At 47.8% G+C, this 20,407-nt stretch overlaps 1 protein-coding gene across 1 annotated transcript in view; it reads right to left on the bottom strand.

Moving 5' to 3' along the window:
• Positions 1-20,407, bottom strand: part of LOC135058237 (C-type lectin domain family 7 member A-like) — a 115,340-nt gene that overhangs the window by 12,675 nt on the left and 82,258 nt on the right. Inside the window, exons 2-4 of the mRNA XM_063963776.1 lie at positions 10,541-10,621; positions 1,016-1,164; positions 781-893 (exon numbers count right to left, since the gene is read on the bottom strand). Coding sequence (XP_063819846.1) covers positions 781-893; positions 1,016-1,164; positions 10,541-10,621 — 343 coding nt within the window. The remainder of the gene's footprint in view (positions 1-780; positions 894-1,015; positions 1,165-10,540; positions 10,622-20,407) is intronic.

The following is a 20,407-nucleotide window of genomic DNA, read 5'->3' as shown; positions in this document are numbered from 1 at the left end:
TGTAGAGACTCCATCTCCAGGTGCAGCTCATCACCTCACCTGTGAATCAGCGTGCAAGCTGCCTGTGCTTTCCAATAGCACTGTGAACCCTGCATCAAGTCTTCTTCATCTGCTACCAGGTTTGCTACCATTATTATCACCTCTGCTGGCTCCACGTGTTTATCATCTCTGGTTCCCATACCAGCATATTGCCATAGACTCTCACTGTTTTGTCATAGACTCTCAGCTTCCACGCTGCATCATACCCATTGCATTTATTATTGTTTACTTCTCCAAGTATTCCTGCTGCCATATTGTTTTATCTTTCTGCTTAATAAACAACATTGTGCACATGTGCAGGAATCCAATCCAGTATCCTCACTTCTTCCATCCTACCTCCACTGACCCACTAGCACCCCCTCCGGGGACACAAACCAGACCGAACCTGACAGTTGCCCATAGCAACCAATCAGATTCTACTTCTCATTTGTCTAGCACCTTCTGGAAGATAATACCTGGAATCTGATTGGTTGCTATAGGCAACATCCCATCTTAACTAGAACTCTCATCTTAGTAAATTTCCCCATATGTTGGGAACAGCCTGACAGCAGTGACTGCACCTGATTAGACTCGCAGCAGCCAGCACAGTATAAAAGGAGGAGGCAGTATACATAGAAATCCTTCAGTTCTTTGCTAGATGAATTCAGTGGCGCCCTCCAGGGGCCTGCGCCCCTAGGCAGCCGCCTAAAGCTGCCTAATGGTGAGCCGTCCCTTACTGTGTATAATATCAGAGCCACTTACAGGCTGCGGTTATACCGCCGGCCGTTCACCCATCTCCATCCATCTCCTTCATGGTGAAGCCCGATCCAAAACTTGTCACCTGCCTGTTGTGTGACAGTTCTGTGTATAAATGCCTGTAACACAGAGTAATCCATGAGCATAGTAACTAATGATTACTGTTATACTGACATGTAACTAACATAATATTACAGCTAACCCAGTGTTACTAACAAGATAAGCACAGACTGTACTGTACCTGCTGTCCCTGGTCCTCTATGACTAGTAGGTGACCTCCCATCATCTCACACTGCTCCCGGCTCTGATCCCAAGTCCTCCGTGTATCATGTGAATAGTAATAACAGTTGTCCCCATACAGCAGCCAGTTACTAGGGCACAGTGCACACCCTGTAAGACACGTTTATAACAATGCTTCTGCATCATATAACATACTGTATCTAATGCTTTACCCAGTGGCGTAAGTTCGTCCCAGTTGCCCGGAGGCAAGATAAATATTGGTGCCCCCTATTTCCTATATTAAGATAAATATATGTATGTATGTGTGCGTGTGTATGTATGTAGTGTTCTGAAACAAATGTATATACTGTTTTTAATACATTCAACTGTCTTTTATTTTAAATCAGCAGTCATACCCAGGATTAGAACCCATGACCTGTTATACTAACAGCAGACACTTTACTGATGGAGTTATTTGCTCCTGTAGAGCAAGCCTGAGAATTCTAACTATGGGGGTCATTCCGAGTCGTTCGCTTGGAAAATTTATTCGCATCGCAGCGATTTTCCGCTTAGTGCGCATGTGCAATGTCCGCACTGCGACTGCGCCAAGTAAATTTGCAAAGAAGTGTGGATTTTTACTCACGGCTTTTTCATCGCTCAGGCAATCGTAATGTGATTGACAGGAAGTGGGTGTTACTGGGCGGAAACTGGCCGTTTTATGGGCGTGTGGGATAAAATGCTACCGTTTCCGGAAAAAACGCAGGAGTGGCCGGAGAAACGCGGGAGTGTCTGGAGAAACGGAGGAGTGTCTGGGCGAACGCTGGGTGTGTTTGTGACGTCAAACCAGGAACGACAAGCACTGAACTGATCGCACTGGAATAGTAAGTCTGGAGCTACTCAGACACTGCACAGAGATGTATTTTCGCAATGTTGCAAATCTTTCGTTCGCAATTTTAAGATGCTAAGATTGACTCCCAGTAGGCGGCGGCTTAGTGTGTGCAATACTGCTAAAATCGCCTTGCGAGCGAACAACTCGGAATGACCCCCTATATGTGTAATTGTCAGAGAAGTATCTTCATATAGTTAAAATTCTCATATTTCCTATACAGGAGCAAACAGCTTCATCAGTAAGGTGACTGCTTCCAGTGTAATAGGGCATGGCTTCTAATCCTGGGTGCGATACTTGTAAAATGTGTATATTCAGTATAATAAAGAGGGTGGGATTTGTAAGGTGCAGGGACCAGTGAGGAAGTCGGCCACTGAAAAGTCAGCTACAGCTATCAATTAACTTAATTCAATGGTGTCACAGAATGGGAGGAGAGGTGACCCCCTTCAGAGCAGGAGCCCGGCGGCGGATGACTCCGTTGCCTCCCAGAGTTCTGCCTCTGGCTTTACCAGTAACACATATTTCTTTCTGCTATAACTCTGCACTGTGAATAACCCAAGTGTCTCACACATCTGTCCTGTCCTCCTCCTTCCCCCTTCATGTTGTTCTGGGAACACCCCATTTCGAGGAACTGTACAGATGCTTATACCTCCCCACAATTATATCACTTTCAGAACACCTAAAGGTGGGTCACACCCGGGGAGCCTGACACGGGAGCTTACAGGGTGTGACCCGCCTCAGGCCTCCCCACCACCGCTGTCTGCAACCCGGCATATTGCCAGTTTGGTGACATAAGCTGTGACGCGGCGGGGCTTGGAGATCACATGATCTCCAAGCACCGCCTACAAACAGAGTGCATGGCAAACGGGTCGCATCAACCCTGCTCCCGTTCACACCGCACAGTGAGCCAGGTTGAACACGAGTTTAACCCTGCTCGCTACCAGGTTTTAAATACCGGGTCGCTAAACCCAGGATATTTCCCCTGCCACCTTTCAGACCACAGATGAACACGGGTCATATGCAGTAACCCATGTTCGTAGCTGGTGGTCTGAAAGGGGTATTAGTGGTACAAGGACACAAGTAAAGAAGTTATAAAAAAATATATATATATATATATATATATATATATATTACAAAAAGTAATACTAATAATATTATTGTGATACCCCATAAGTACAGAGGTCCGTCTCGCTGCCAGCAACAGTTAGAAGTCAGACAGGCACCAGCTATGAGTAATCTTACACAGAGGACTCATCGTATACAAACCAAAACAGGGCATCACTTTGTGGCAGCTCCTCATTTATACTAGAGACCAAGCTTAGACCTGCATATACCACCGTTAGAAGTCAGGGACCAGCACAATGTGCTAACTATAGCTGGCAGTGAGAAACCCGTACTTATGGGTATTACATTATTAATCAATGTAGATATAATAATTGTATAAGGTGTTTCACGTCTCCAACATGCGTGTACCCCAATGGCTCCCACGGCTAGGGAGACGGGACAGACCTTAGCTAAACAGAAGCTCGGAGTGGAGGAACGCACCACGAGAACACGGTACATATAGTGGGAAGACAGAGCAGGTGGGCGGGATGGGGGTGTGGAGACTGAGCTCAGGGGTGGCCCTTACATAGCAAGGGGCTGAGTGCTACAAAGTGTACAAAGTGGTGGAGGGGGTAGGACAGAGCGGGGGATCGGGAAATAACACACATGGGGGGGGGGGGGGGGTGGAGTTGGATGCAGCAGCAGGCAGACACTGAGGTGACCCCGCATTTGTACCCGGATCCATGTTTGCATAAATTTAGGATTCAATAAAATAGGGGAGGAGATGGGCGGACTGTAGCTGCTGCATCTGAGTATGGATTAGGCGGACTGTGCACCTCATTTTACTGAATGGTGCAGAAACAAGATTTCATTTAGCAGAGAGATTACTGTAATGAGATAAAGGAAGGGAGAGGGCACATTTCCAGGTACACTCTGTGTGATGCAGTTGTGACAGAATGGACTGTCCTAGTCCCAGTCTGACGATATTGTAATACAGAATTGACCACTTACAAACCTCCCAACTTTTGCTTGAAGGGAGTCGGGACTCGATGATCCCAAAAAGGGAGTGTGGCCTCATCAAACGGACCGTTTACCAGCCTATTGGGGGCGTGCCCAACGCTGATCTATTCAGCAATCACTCACTGCTTTGCAGAGCAGAGCAGCAGGTGATCAAAAGCTCCCCCAACTGCCACCCCACCCGCTGGTCAATACTGCCCGTGGGAGGGACAGCGGGACAGTGTCTGAATAGCTGGACTGCCCCGCTGGCATTAGGACAGGTGGGAGGTATGCAGTTAACTATTGTTCTTAAACAGGGCATTGAACATTGAACTCTACCAATCAGGGGAGACCTTTACATAAGACCACCCTTTGCCAAAGGAACTTTACTTTACTGGTGGAAACGAGACCCTTTTTAAAAAGAGGAGGTAAGAGAGCTCCAGGGAGTGTGTGATTTTTGCCCCTGAAAGCTACTGGTCTTGGAGTCTCGGCTCCTGCCAGTGTGCCGAGGACTGTGTCCCACGAAGTATTGTGGCTACTGGATTACAAGCTTTCTTGGGATTGCCGACTTGTTTGCTCTGCCTGGTTTATGCTACAATTATGGACATGCAGACTTGTTGGCTCTGCTATACAGAAACTCCATCAGACTTCCGTGGTCCCACACAATTATATCACATCTGGACATTAATCACAGACAGTGTGGGAGGATGCTGTGAAGTCTAAATGATGTTTATTCAGAACATTTTATCTAGTTTTAATTTGAAACTAGGCGATTCATCGTGCCCTACGGGCGCTCTTCACACCGTCGTAAGGGGCTACGTCCCCATAATCTCTACTGAAAAGTGAAGGTGTTGAATAGTAGTTGTAGGATGTTGTCAGATGTCTGTATATGTTGTGCCCTAGGGGTGAGTGATCATGGGTGGGTGAAGTTTACATGTGGTGTGTGTTATTTTGGTGGAGGGTGTTGTGTTGGCAGTGGTGGTGTTTATGTGTGAGTGGGGTGTGGAGATTGGGAAAGTAGTGTTGTGGAAAAAGGGTTGGTGGAGGGGTGGGGTATTTTTGAAAGGTGTGTGTTAGGTATGGGGGTAGTGTGTTTGGGTGGTGGGTTAGCGAGGTGCTGTGGGTGTTGGAGAGGCAGGGGCATTTTTGTTGCGTGTGTGGTTTAGTGAGGTGGAGTTGTGTTAACGTGTGGCTGTGGGACTGGGATGTAGGTTGTGCCTGCTTGTGTGTGTGTGTGTGTATGGTTTGGTGTATGGTTGGTTTTAAATGGGGGTGTTGGGCATTGGCGAGGAGGTGCATAGGTGCTGTACTTGTGTAAAGGTAGGTGGATTAAGGGTAGGGGCATAGTAGTTGTGAGGTTTGCTGTGTGGTGGCTTGTGATAGGGTTTGTGCACGGGGAAGAAAGTTGTGTGGTTTTTGGAGTGGTGGAAGGGCGTGTTACGTTGATTGTGTGGAATGGGGCTGTAAATGTTTGTGTAGTGCATGTGGTTGCTTGTAGGGTAGACGGGTAGTGTTGCGGGGTAACTGGTGTTGTGATGGGTAGACATAATCCATGGTGAGGGTCAGAGTTTGTACGTGTTATGTGTTGTATTTATTGCATGCTGCATTGCGGAAGGGGGTGAAGGAACAATGTTTTTTTTGTTTTTGGAAGGGGAACATAGATTGTGTGTGGTGTAGAGAAAATGGTGTGTTTGGGGGCTGAGCAGAGTGAGGTTGGAGGGTGGATGTGGTGTGGCCAGTGTATGAGTTGGGCTAGGGGTGGGTGAGTGGTTAGGAGGTGTAGTAGTTGGTGGAGTTATATGTGTGTGCTTTAGGGTGAGTTTGTTGGAAGGTGGCATGGCTTTGGTTTTTCTGCATAGGGTGCTTTGTGTAGGGTATTGTGGTGTGGTGTGTGCCTGGGAGGTTGGGGGGGAGCAGCAATTGGCATGTGGTTGCTTGGTTGTGAGACGCGCACTGTTGTGGCCTAATTGTTGTGGTGTTGGTTTACCAGAATCCATGGGCTGTATAGAGAGGGAGGTGGGTGTGTAATAGGGGTAGTGTGGTGTCATGTGGGATTGTGGAGGGTGTGGAAGGAAATGTGCGTGTTGAAGTGTTATTTTGGAGGGGTACGTGGTTGTGTGTGTGGGTTAAGAAAAATAGTTGGGTCGTGATGTATGGTGCTTGCGGAATAGCGTGGGGGTGGGTGGCTGCCTCTATATGTATTGGTCTAGGGGTGAGGGATGGCGGTGGTGACAGGACGTGCAAAGTTGGTGGATTAGGGGTAGGGGCATAGTAGTTATGAGTTTTGATTTGTGGTCTCTTGTGATAGGGTTTGTACAGGGTGAAGAAAGTTGTGTGATTTTTGGAGTGGTGGTAGGGTGTGTTAAGTTGATTGTGTGGCATGGGCCTGTAAATATGTGTGTAGTGCATGTGGTTGTTTGTAGGGTAGATGGGTAGTGTTGTGGGGTAACTGTTGTTGTGATGGGTAGACATAATCCGTGTTGAGGGTCAGATTTTGTAGGTAGTAGGTGTTGTATGTATTGCATGGTGGATTGTGGAGGGGGTTGAAGGAACAATGTTTGATGTTTACTTAGTTGTGGAAGGGGTACATAGATTGTGTGTGCTGTATAGAAAATGGTGTGTTTGGGGGGCTGAGCAGAGTGAGGTTGGACGGTGGATGTGGTCTGGCCAGTGTATAAGTTGGGCTAGGGTTGAGGGGTGGGTGAGGGGTTAGGAGATGTAGTAGTTGGTGGAGTTGTATGTGTGTGCTTTAGGGTGAGTGTGTTAGAAGGTGGCATGGCTGTGGGTTTTCTGCATAGGTTGCTTTGTGTAGGGTATTGTGGTGTGTGGATGGGAGTATGGGGGGGGAGCATGATTTGGCATGTGGGTGCTTGGTTGTGAGATGGGCACTGTTGTGGCCTAATTGTTGTGATGATGGTTTGACAGAATCCATGGGCTAGATAGAGAGGGAGGTGGGTGTGAAATAGGGGTACTGTTGTGTTGTGGGGGATTGTGGAGGGTGTGGAAGGTAATGTGGGTGGTGGAGTGTTATTTTGGAGGGTACGTGGTTGTGTGTGTGGGTTAAGAAAAAGTGTTGGGTAGTGATGTATGGTGCTTGCAGGATAGGGTGTGGGTGGGTGGCTGCCTCTATATGTATTGGTCTAGGGGTGAGTGATAGGACGTGCAGTGTGTGATGGAGTTGTGGTTGTTGGTGTTAGGGGGATGGAGTTGGAGGTGTGCATGGGTGGAGTGTGTTGATACGTGATGGATGGGTGGAGGGTGGTGGGGTTATTTTTTTTTGGGGGGGGGGGTAGTGGTGTGTGCATGGAAGTTGTGGGCATTTGGTGAAGGTAGAGATTTGTTTTTTGGGGGGAGCGGGAGAAGCTGGATGGGTGTTGTATTTGTGGTGGGTGGTTGGCAGGTATGAGGTTATGGTCGGTGTGGGATGTCCTTAGGGTGTGTGGGGTGTGTAGGCGAGGTGTTTGGGTGGGTGTGAGTGTGTGTGTAAGAAGGTGTGTTGGGTGTGTGATTTGTGTATGTTATTGTGGTGTGAGGGTGTTAAGGACAGGTGTGAAAGTCGGTGGGTGATGGTGGTGCAAACATGGGGAAGGTGTATTGTCTGTGTTTGGGGGTGGGGTAGGGTGAGTGTTGTTAGGAGTGTGCAGGCTGAGTGTGCATGTGTGTGTAAAAGGATAGTAGACCATGGTATAGGTGGGTCTAAGAGGCAGCACGTGAAGGTGGGTTGGTTATGCAGTAGTGTTCGTCCCTGGTGTAAGGGGCATTATGTGTGTGAATAAAGTTGCACTAGTGTGTGGCATAAGTTGAATTGGGGGTATAAATTGTGTGGCCATGCCCCCTCCCAGCAAGAACACATCCCTTTTTAGACTGTGCGCCAAATGCGCAATGTTCCTATTTAAAATACAGGGGGTAGGAACATCAAAATAAGGACTGCTATGGGTGAGGGGTGATGGTATTGGGAAAGGGATGCAGGGGCAGAGGTGGAACTAGTGGCGGTGCTAGGGGGCACCAGCCAAAATCTTGCCTAGGGCATCATATTGGTTAGGGCCGGCTCTGGGTGTCCGTCCACAGGTGGCTTCTGGCTGGGGATGGTGGGCGGATTCTGTGGCTGCTGCTCCCGTTGCAGCTACTGCTAAGTGGTGTGGAGCTGCTAACTCCACCCAGGTCTGCGACTCCACCCAGCGTTAGAAGGCCAGGCACAGAGTCACAGGGCTAATATATAGGAGATGTGTCTCTCCTATAGCTGATTTAGAGGACTTGTATTATTAAGTAATGCTCTAATAAATATATTGTTGTATCTTTACCTGTCCCCCTGGAAGGGTGACACCTGGATGCTGCAACCCCCTAGTGACGCCTCTGATTATGACCACTGCTTCTTTGTATGAACAATGGCCCTCATTCCGAGTTGTTCGCTCGCTAGCAGATTTTAGCAGCAGTGCACACGCTAGGCCGCCGCCCTCTGGGAGTGTATCTTAGCTTAGCAGAATTGCGAATACATAATTCTTAGCAGTTTCTGAGTAGCTCCGGACCTACTCATAAATAGCGATGAGTTCAGTCAGTTTCGTTCCTGGTTTGACGTCACAAACATGCCCTGCGTTCGGCCAGCCACTCCCCCGTTTCTCCTGCCACTCCCGCGTTTTGCCTTGGCACGCCTGCATTTTTCCGCCAACGCCGTGAAAACGCTGAGTTTCCATCCAGAAACACCCACTTCCTGTTAATTACACTACGAACACTTCAGCGTGGAAAAAACTTTGTTCGCTCGTGAGTAAATCTACTAAGTTCTTAGTAAAATAACTAAGCGAATGCGCTCTGCGTACCATGCGCATGCGCATTTTCCACCTATTCGCTGCGTTGCGAAAATCGTCAACGACCGAGCAACTCGGAATGACCACCAAGGTGCCTAAAGTTATAGGAGAATAATAGCAGCTTCCATACTCTGCATTAGTGCACAGGTAATTATTGTATTCATTTTATTTCATTTCTGTAATAATTTAATTGATTTCTTCCTCTTTCTGTAATTAGTTATAACTTCTAAGAATTGAAAGGTAGAACATACAAAAGATGCCCGTACTATGTTCCCGAGTACTACCGTTACCACCAGAAAAAGGCACTGATTATAACTTATACAGCAATACTACTATAATCAGGGCCGGTTCAAGCCCGCTCTGCGCCCCGGGCCAGAAACGAGGCGTGGCTTAATACAGGGGGCGTGGTCAGTCACGCCCCCTGTACAGTAGTAGCTCGGCTTACATGCTGAGTCTAGTTCCCTGCACAGGAGGCACAGCCGGGGGGACACAGCGGGCAGCGGAGGGGACAGCAGTGGCGGATCTTGCCATGGTGCGGCGCCCTCCAGATGGCACCAGCGCCCTCCAAAAGGCGGCGCCCCGGGCAAAAGTCATGCTTGCCCGAGGCAAGATCCGCTACTGATGATAATGCAGGAACTGCTCCTTAGAATAACTATACAAATTAACAAAAAGAAAAATGTATGTTTTATATAGTACGGTACTCACATAGCATTGTGACAAAAATATGGTGTTTATTATTCCCAGGGCCGTACCTAGAAATGTGCAGAGTGTGCCACATAGCGCTGCAGGATAGAGGGCACTGTTGGCGGCACTTGTCAATTATCAGTTTGCATTACTTTCACCATTACTTCCCCCCTGCTTTTTTTTTTTTTCTCTTCAGAAGACGTTCTATTTTTAGAAAAGGCAGAAGATGTCCAGAACATAATGTTACAGCATAAAGCAGATTTTTTTTTTTTTTTTTAATCAGTGCTGCCATCAGAAATTGTGGGGCCTGGGATTGAAAAAAAAAGGGAGGGAACCCCTGCCTCCTGCTCCCCCCCCCACCCCCCATTATGAAGTGATAGCAAAAGTAAGGGGCCCTACTCACTCGGCGATGCGCCGCCGAGGTGCCCGACGGCCGATACGGCCGACGAGCGACCCGGCGGCGGGGGGGCAGTGACGGGGGGAGTGAAGTCTCTTCAGCCCCCCGTCACGCGGCTGCATTGAAGTGCAGGCAAATATGGACGAGATCGTCCATATTGGCCTGCATGCACAGCCGACGGGAGATCAGCGATGAACGAGCGCGGGGCCGCGCATCGTTCATCGCTGGAGTCTCCACACTGAAAGATATGAACGAGTTTTCGTTCATTTATGAACGAGATCGTTCATATCTTTCAGTAAATCGGCCAGTGTGTAGGGCCTATAAGAGGAGAAAGAGATGGAATGTTGTAAATAATGTTGGAAATTATCATCATTAATTTAAATGCTGTTTTTTTCTATTAAGTTTTATTGTTTCTTGTTGTATACAGTTGTGACTATTATGTCCACCTGTGATCAGCCATGCAAGGTGGTGTGCTATTGGGGTAACCTGGATGGTTATGTAGCATTAGCTGAGATTGTCTCCATGTGAGGGGGTTAATAAAAGGTGTTTCTGATTTCTATTTATTTCTATTAATTAGGATTACGGTCTTTAATAACGCTCAATGGCTTCCCACACAAAGAACTTTCTCATTTGTTATATGTTGTGATTAGTAATTGTTTGGAGTGGTTGGGCACCAAGTGCCTGCAGTCTATCTAGCACAATGCACAGTAGGTACCTTACAGATGATAATGCACTTACCTGCTGCTGCCTCAGTGGTGCCCCCACACAGCTGTTTCTTCACCTCTCTCATACAGAGCTCAGCACTGCAATCTTCATGCACTGAAAGTCACAGAAGGAAACATTTACAAAGTTTGCATTTAGGGGAAAAATCTACATTAAGCAACAGCCAGGGCTGCTGTCAGAAATGATAGGGCTAAGATATGTCTGAGGCTGAAGTCGGAGGAGATTTCCCTTGAGCCGCCCGGCAGCTTCCCGGGCGGCATGATCGCATACATTGTATGCGGTCCTTTTGCATTCGATGTATCGTATGCAATCCCAGCCATGCCTGCGGGATCCAACATATCAGAGTGCAGCACTAACAACCTAGGGGCTCCACTCCGATGCTCACGGGAACGTGCTTCAGAACGGATCAGATGTAAAACACATACAATTTGCCACTTTTCATCCGATTTATCGTCCCGAAAGGTTGAAATCCAATGAAATCGGGCATTATTGCTCTAGTGTATGGGGCCCTTAAGGATGGCCATTGACCATCGATGATTCAAAATCATTGATGGTCTATGACCGATGTCAAATTCTTTTACCATCGATGGGGCAGAACCAGGTGGTTTCCCGCCATCAATGGTTCAGTGCTATCAATTCCCCCCCCTCAAAGTGTCAGAGCTTAGCCCCACCCCTTGACACCAATAAAGCCACGCCCCTAGAATCTGAATGGCCCACAGTACATTTGACAGTAATGCATGGGTAACCATCGAGGTTATCAATCAATAGTGCCATCGATGGTGACCATCGATGGATATCTCACAGATAGCCATCCCTAGATGGGGCCCAGCCAGGACTGACAAATTGGGCAAGGTCCGCCCACCACACACACTGCCCCATAGCTGCTATACATTGCCCCATAGCCAAACACACTGCCCCATAGACACCCACACATACACACAGCCCGATAGACAGACACACACACACACACACACACACACACAGCACACACGCTGTTCCATAGACACACACACCTGCTCCAGCCTCTTTCCGTTCCCCGGCATCACCCAAAGCTAACCACTGAGAGGGGTCCTGGGTGGTAGCAGTGTGGATTTGGGGCTGGACCAGATGTGCACCAGCAGGCAGCACAGAGGGGCCGGCTCTTTAGTCAGTATACCATCTCAGTCTGCCCCTCTGTGCTGCCTGCTAATGTGCAGCTGGCCCGGCCCACGATCCACACTGCTGCCATCTGGGCTCCATCTCGGTCTGGGGTCAGAGACTGAAGTTCCGACCGTCCCCCCCCTTGATGGTGGGCCTGGCCACAGCAACCAGACACTTTTCTTATACGCAGTAACTTGTGCTAGACAAATACAAGCTACAAGATGGGTCGTCACTCAGCTATATTTCTGGCCAGACATACAGCAGTACAACTGTGTCACAAAATATTATTCCAGAGGACTGTATTGTACTAAATTATCAGCAGATATCCAGTTTATCACAGACTTGCCTACCCTCCCGCATTTAGCGGGAGGCTCCCGATTTTTAACTGACCCTCCTGCTGCCCTGCAAACATTGCCAGCCCTCCCGGTTTTTAACTTTTTCCTTGCAAATCCGGACTGCGCATACGCGAGTCCGGAAATGCGGGGAGCGGGACTTACACTGGAACAGTCACTTGCGGTCGGCCACAGCTGGGTTGAGAGTAGCGGTGGCGTCAGACTTTCTGTGACCCGGGAGGCGTCTGCGCAGCAGCAGCGTGGGAATAGTGTGCAGAGCAGCCACCCATACAGTGAAGCCCATAACCCGGCAGCAGTAGCGGATCTTGCCACGGGCAAGCAGGACTTTTGCCCGGGGAGCCGCCATCCGGAGGGCCCCGCACCATGGCAAGATCCGCCACTGCTGTGCCCTCCGCTGCCCTGCCTCCTGTGAAGGGAACTAGACGCGTAGCATCTAGTTTCCCTTCACGGAGAGTACGTTTGCTGAACGGTGGGCGATGACGTCATCGCGCACAGCACAGAAAAGGTCCTCTCCATGAAGGGAACTAGACGCTACGCGTCTAGTTTCCCTTCGTGGAGAGGACCTTTTGCTGTGTGGTGCGCGATGACGTCATCGCGCACCGCTCAGCATTCAAGCGGCGCTACTAATGTACAGGGGGCGTAACTGGCCACGCCCCCTGTATTAAGCCACACCCCATTTCCTGCCCGGGGCGCAGAGCGGGCTTGAACCGGCCCTGTCGGCAGCCAGGGCTCTCCTTCTTCACTCTGGCTGGCCCCGCCCACCACACTCACAGTGGACTGTGTGTATCAGCTCGTCTTCCTGCTGCTCCTGGAAGTGGCTTCCCTGGGCTCCCTGCTCTTTACAGGAGGGAGCAACAAACCAGGTGGGTGCTATATATACTGGGGGGGTTATATGGGGGAAGGGGAGGTGTAATATGTAGTAGTGTGCTGCTGGGTGTAATATTGGGAGGGAGGCTGTGTAATATGCAGTGTAATGTGCACTAGGTGTAATATGGAGGAGGTAGTGTAATATGGGGAGGCTGTGTAATATGCTACTGGGTGTAATATGGAGGAGGTAGTGTAATATGGGGTTCTGTGTAATATGCTACTGTGTGTAATATGGAGGAGGCAGTGTAATATGGGGAGGCTGTGTAATATGGGGGGGACTGTGTAATATGCTACTGGGTGTAATACGGAGGAGGTAGTGTAATATGGGGTTCTGTGTAATATGCTACTGGGTGTAATATGGAGGAGGCAGTGTAATATGGGGAGGCTGTGTAATATGTAGTGATGTGCACCGGACATTTTTTGGGTTTTGTGTTTTGGTTTTGGATTCGGTTCCGCGGCCGTGTTTTGGATTCGGACGCGTTTTGGCAAAACCTCACCGAAATTTTGTCGGATTCGGGTGTGTTTGGGATTCAGGTGTTTTTTAAAAAATAAATAAAAAACAGCTTAAATCATAGAATTTGGGGGTAATTTTGATCCCATAGTATTATTAACCTCAATAACCATAATTTCCACTCATTTCCAGTCTATTCTAAACACCTCACAATATTATTTTTAGTTCTAAAATTTGCACCGAGGTCGCTGGATGGCTAAGCTAAGCGACACAAGTAGCCGACACAAACACCTGGCCCATCTAGGAGTGGCACTGCAGTGTCAGGCAGGATGGCACTTCAAAAAAATTGTCACCAAACAGCACATGATGCAAAGAAAAAAGAGGTGCAAGATGGAATTGTCCTTGGGCCCTCCCACCCACCCTTATGTTGTATAAACAGGACATGCACACTTTAACGAACCCATCATTTCAGCGACAGGGTCTGCCTCACGACTGTGACTGAAATGACTGGTAGGTTTGGGCCCCCACCAAAAAAGAAGCAATCAATCTCTCCTTGCACAAACTGGCTCTACAGAGGCAAGATGTCCACCTCATCATCATCCTCCGATTCCTCACCCCTTTCACTGTGTACATCCCCTCCTCACAGATTATTAATTTGTCCCCACTGGAATCCACCATCTCAAATCCCTGTGTACTTTCTGGAGGCAATTGCTGGTGAATGTCTCCACGGAGGAATTGATTATAATTAATTTTGATGAACATCATCTTCTCCACATTTTCTGGAAGTAACCTCGTACACCGATTGCTGACAAGGTGAGCGGCTGCACTAAACACTCTTTCGGAGTACACACTGGAGGGAGGGCAACTTAGGTAGAATAAACCCAGTTTGTGCAATGGCTTCCAAATTGCCTCTTTTTCCTGCCAGTATACGTACGGACTGTCTGATGTGCCTACTTGGATGCGGTCACTCATATAATCCTCCACCATTCTTTCAATGGTGACAGAATCATATGCAGTGACAGTAGACGACATGTCAGTAATCGTTGCCAGGTCCTTCAGTCCGGACCAGATGTCAGCACTCGCTCCAGACTGCCCTGCATCACCGCCATGGGGTGGGCTCGGAATTCTTAGCCTTTTCCTCGCACCCCCACTTGCGGGAGAATGTGAAGGAGGAGCTGTTGACGGGTCACGTTCTGCTTGACTTGACAATTTTCTCACCAGCAGGTCTTTGAACCTCTGCAGACTTGTGTCTGCCGGAATGAAAGATACAATGTAGGTTTTAAATCTAGGATCGAGCACGGTGGCCAAAATGTAGTGCTCTGATTTCAACAGATTGACCACCCGTGAATCCTGGTTAAGCAAATTAAGGGCTCCATCCACAAGTCCCACATGCCTAGCAGAATCGCTCTGTTTTAGCTCCTCCTTCAATGTCTCCAGCTTCTTCTGCAAAAGCCTGATGAGGGGAATGACCTGACTCAGGCTGGCAGTGTCTGAACCGACTTCACGTGTGGCAAGTTCAATAGGTTGCAGAACCTTGCACAACGTTGGAATCATTCTCCACTGCGCTTGAGTCAGGTGCATTCCCCCTCCTTTGCCTATATCGTGGGCAGATGTATAGGCTTGAATGGCCTTTTTCTGCTCCTCCATCCTCTGAGGCATATAGAGGGTTGAATTCCACCTAGTTACCACCTCTTGCTTCAGATGATGGCAGGGCAGGTTCAGGAATGTTTGGTGGTGCTCCAGTCTTCGGCACGTGGTGGACTGCTTCCGCTGTCATCCAAAGTTTTTGAACTTGTCACTGACTTAAGATGAATGCGCTGCAGGTGACGTATAAGGGTGGATGTTCCGAGGTGGTTAACGTCCTTACCCCTACTTATTACAGCTTGACAAAGACAACACACGGCTTGACACCTGTTGTCCGCATTTGTGTTTAAATAATTCCACACCGAAGAGCTGATTTTTTTTGTATTTTGACCAGGCATGTCAATGGCCATATTCGTCCCACGGACAACAGGTGTCTCCCCGGGTGCCTGACTTAAACAAACCACCTCACCATCAGAATCCTCCTTGTCAAATTCCTCTCCAGCGCCAGCAACAACCATATCCTCATCCTGGTGTACTTCAACACTGACATCTTCAATTTGACTATCAGGAACTGGGCTGCGGGTGCTCCTTCCAGCACTTGCAGGGGGCGTGCAAATGGTGGAAGGCGCAAGCTCTTCCCGTCCAGTGTTGGGAAGGTCAGGCATCGCAACTGACACAATTGGACTCTCCTTGGGGATTTGTGATTTAGAATTTTGCACAGTACTTTGCTGTGCTTTTGCCAGCTTAAATCTTTTAATTTTTCTAGCGAGAGGATGAGTGCTTCCATCCTCATGTGAATCTGAACCACTAGCCATGAACATAGGCCAGGGCCTCAGCCGTTTCTTGCCACTCTGTGTCGTAAATGGCATATTGGCAAGTTTACGCTTCTCATCAGACGCTTTCAATTTTGATTTTTGGGTCATTTTACTGAACTTTAGTTTTTTTGATTTTACATGCTCTCTACTATGACATTGGGCATCGGCCTTGGCAGACGACGTTGATGGCATTTCTTCGTCTCGACCATGACTAGTGGCAGCAGCTTCAGCACAAGGTGGAAGTGGATCTTGATCTTTCCCTATTTTACCCTCCACATTTTTGTTCTCCATTTTTTAATGTGTGGGATTATATGCTTGTATCACAATAGCAATGGCCTACTACTATATATACTGCGCACAACTGAAATGCACCACAGGTATAGAATGTAGATGGATAGTATACTTGATGACACAGAGGTAGGTACAGCAGTGGCCTTCCGTACCGTACTGCTATATATACTGGTGCTCACTGTGTCAGCAAACTGCAAAACTAAAATGCACCACAGGTTTAGAATGTAGATGGATAGTATACTTGACGACACAGAGGTAGGTACAGCAGTGGCCTTCCGTACAGTACTGCTATATATACTGGTGGTCACTGTGTCAGCAAACTGCACAACTGAAATGCACCACAGGTATAGAATCTAGATGGATAGTATACTTGACGACACAGAGGTAGGTACAGCAGTGGCATTTCGTACCGTACTGCTATATATACTGGTGGTCACTGTGTCAGCAAACTGCACAACTGAAATGCACCACAGGTATAGAATCTAGATGGATAGTATACTTGACGACACAGAGGTAAGTACAGCAGTGGCCTACTGTACCGTAATGCTATATATTTTATACTGGTGGTCACTGGTCAGCAAAACTCTGCACTGTAATCCTCCTATATAATATTATACTGGTGGTCCCCAGTACCCACAATAAAGCAGCACACTGAGCACAGATATGGAGTGTTTTTCAGGCAGACAACGTATACTGGTGGTCACTGTCAGCAAAACTCTGCACTGTACTCCTGCTATATAATACAGCTGCTCCCCAGTCCCCACTGTGCTGTGTAATATGCTACTGGGTGTACTATGGAGGAGGCAGTGTAATATGAGGGGGCTGTGTAAAATGTAATGTGCTATTGGGTATAATATGGGGGAGCTGTGTATGCTGTGCATAATGCAATATAATATGGTACTGGGTGGAATGGGGAGGGGAGCTGTGTATAATGTAGTGTAAAGTGCAACTGGGTGTAATATGGGGGGAGGGTCTATGTAAAGTGTAATTCAATGTGTTATTGGGTGTAAAATGGGAGGGTATATGCTGTGCATAATTCAATGTAATAGGTACTGGGTGGAATACGAGGGGAGGGGGGCTGTGTAAAAGGTAATGTAATGTAGTACTGGGTGTAATATGGGGGAGGCTGTGTATAATGTCATGTGATATGGTGCTGTGTATACCGGGTGCAATATGAGGGATGTGGGCTGTGCATAATGTAATATATTATGGTGCTGTGTGCAGGGCCGTAACTACCCCTATGGTCCGTATGCACAGTTGTTGACAGCTGCAGCGCTGTCTGAGGTGTATTTACAGCAGGCAGCGGTGCTGCTGAAGACGTGGAGCGGTGGGTCCCGGAGCAGTTCACAGAAGAGGGTGATACGTGGAGCTGCGGGTCATGCTGAAGCGTTAATGTCTACCATGGTGTAAGTGCTGCTATTAGTACTATAGTTTTCACCTGCCATTGCCGGACACACCCCTAAGTGGCAATAAATATGCCCTTAGGTGGACCTAAACACGCCCTTTGGGCGGAGCATGACACACCCCCTCAACGGAAAGTATGGCGTATTCTGCTGCCCCTTGGAATCTCCCTGAAACTAGTTTTTAAAAGTAGGCAAGTATGGTTTATAACAAAAAGCAATGTGTATGCCCGGCCAGGACACTGGCAACTCAACTTTTTCTATTGTTCCTGTGTAACTTTGATGGTATTGATTAGTCTGTTGCTGTAAATACTGGGATATCACACAAGAAACAGCAGATAAGAATAATGACCCTTCTCAATTAACCAGAATTAGACACAATGGGGTAAATTTACTAAGGTGGGAGTTTTCTTAGAACTGGTGATGTTGCCCATAGCAACCAATCAGATTCTACTTAACATTTGTCTAGCTGCTTCTAGTAGATAATAGATACAATCTGATTGGTTGCCATGGGCAACATCACCAGTTCTAAAAATCTCCCACCTTAGTAAATTTACCCCAATGAATGTCATTAACACGGTGGGAAACTTTCACAGCACAGTGCAGAATCCTCTATGTTATTCTCTATAATCCATTTCTTGGATGCCCCTTTTTCCTAGCTACCAGCCCAGAAAGAGATAATGGATGTTCTCTACTGTGCGTGAGGGCACCTAATGTTATGGGTTACCCCGAAATGAAACTATAGAGCTTCAGGCCTGGTTTGCCAGCACGACGGTTCCTAAGTAATGAGCTTGGTGCCTTTAATATCACAAGTAACCAAATTTGTAAAGTTCTGTTTAAGTACTTAGGGCCTAATTCAGACCTGATCGCAAAAGCAAAATCTTTCTCTAATGGTTAAAACCATGTGCACTGCAGGAGGGGCAGCTATATCGTGCACAGAGAGTTAGATTTGGGTGGGTTATATGGTTTCTGTGCAGGGTAAATACTGGCTGCTTTATTTTTACACTGCAGTTTAGATTTCAGTCTAAACACACCCCACCCAAATCAAATTCTCTCTGCACATGTTACATCTGCCCCACCTGCAGTGCAGCATGGTTTTACCAATTAAAGAAAAAGTTTGCTATAACGATCAGGTCTGAATTAGGCCCTATATTAGAATTTGAGCTAATGTTACCAATTATTTGTACTTTTGGCCATGCTACTGTAGCTACACCCCATTTGTAAATGATTATCTACAAGATTTTTTCTCTTACACCCTAGAGGATACTGGGAATCCATTTAGTACCATGGGGTATAGACAGGTCCACTAGGATCCTTGGGCACTTTAAGAATTTGATAGTGTGGGATGGCTCCTCCCTTTATGCCCCTCCTACCAGACTCAGTTTAGAAAATGTGCCCAGAGGAGCCGGTCACGTCGCATGGAAGCTCCTGAAGAGTTTTCTGCCTTTCTTTTCTCTGTTTGTTATATTCAGGCAGGACTGAATGGCACCAGTGTGCCTGCTTCATGGGACTTATTGGGGGAACGGTCCAACCTCTTGAAGGGTCAATGGTCCCATTCCCCGCTGACAGAACACTAGCTCCTGAGGGAACTATTCGCACGCCCCACCACGGCAAGTGTACATTCTCACAGCACGCCGCCACCCCTAAAAGAGCCAGAAGAAAGAAGAGTATTAAGCCAATGTCCCGGTTAGCAGGTCGCTGGACATTATGGCGGCATGAGGGTACAGATACGCGGGGCTTCTACGGGGACGGCGGAGACTCGGGACTCAGTACACAGTGCAGACGCACCACTTCTGAGGGAGCGAACTGAGTCTAAGTACACTACGAGTGTACACAGTACCCAGACTGGCATTACAGACTTAAAAGGCTGCTGACTACATTTTAAGCATAAAAATTACCTCAGCCAGTATAAAAAAAAGCGGGAAGGCTGCGCCATTGTAGGGGCGGGGCTTCACTGTGAGCAGATCCAGCAGCTCACCAGCGCTATTTTCCCTCTGCATTGGATAAAGACGCTGACTGACAGGGACGCGCAGTTCCTCCGGAGAGACTCCAGATTACCTCAGTGGTACCAGGGGTCATAGCAGGGTGGGAGCACTTAATAGTGTACTAAGTCCCCAATCTTGATACTTAGTCTGCGACCCGGCTAAGCTTGGCGTTAGCAGTAAGGGCGCTGTGTGCTGGCTTCAGGCTATCTCTTTATCGCCCTTGAAGGGCTCTTTGTGGGTTAATTGTGCTTTTAACCTGTTCCTGTGTGTGTGTGCTGTCACTGTCACAGTATGTCAGACAAAGTGTGTATTACTTGTAAGGCACAGTGTTCCTCTTCTACAGGGGGTTCACTGCAGTGTACTCAATGCAGTGCACCCTCCCAGGCTAGCGGGGCAGAACCAGCTTGGCTGAATTCCATTAGGGAAATGATTTCCAATATTTCCACTAAATTGTCCCGCAATAAGAAAGAGACGCAATACTTAAGACAATCGATGACTGAGTTTATAAACAGAGACTCAGTACCCAAATCAGCGTCTCAGTCCACTGCCATTTGTCCGCAAAAGCGTCCTTTGGCCCATATCCTGCAGTCTGACTCTGATGATGAGGGGTCAGACATGGAGGAGGAGGAGGAGGTGGATGCAGAGGTGGGGGAGGCTACTCTGTCACAGGGAATAGAGTCTCTCATAGAAGCTATTAGAGAGGTTTTGCATATCTCTGATAAGGTAACAGAGGAGACTGAGGAATCTTATTTTAATGTAAAAAAGAAATCCTCAGCCACTTTTCCTGTGTCAAAGGAACTAAATACCCTGTTTGAAGAACCGTGGGTTAATCCTGATAGAAAATTTCAAATCCCCAAAAGGTTGATATAATCTTTTCCTTTTCCTCCTGAGGATAGAAAAAAATTGGAAAATCCACCGACAGTGGATGCATCAGTATCCAGACTGTCAAGGAAAATTGTATTGCCTGTCCCTGATGCAGCCTCCCTAAAAGACAAG

Source organism: Pseudophryne corroboree, chromosome 3, assembly GCF_028390025.1.
Source record: "Pseudophryne corroboree isolate aPseCor3 chromosome 3, aPseCor3.hap2, whole genome shotgun sequence".
NCBI lineage: Eukaryota > Metazoa > Chordata > Amphibia > Anura > Myobatrachidae > Pseudophryne > Pseudophryne corroboree.
Note: the sequence above shows the minus strand (reverse complement) of the source record. Positions and strands in the feature narration are given on the sequence as shown.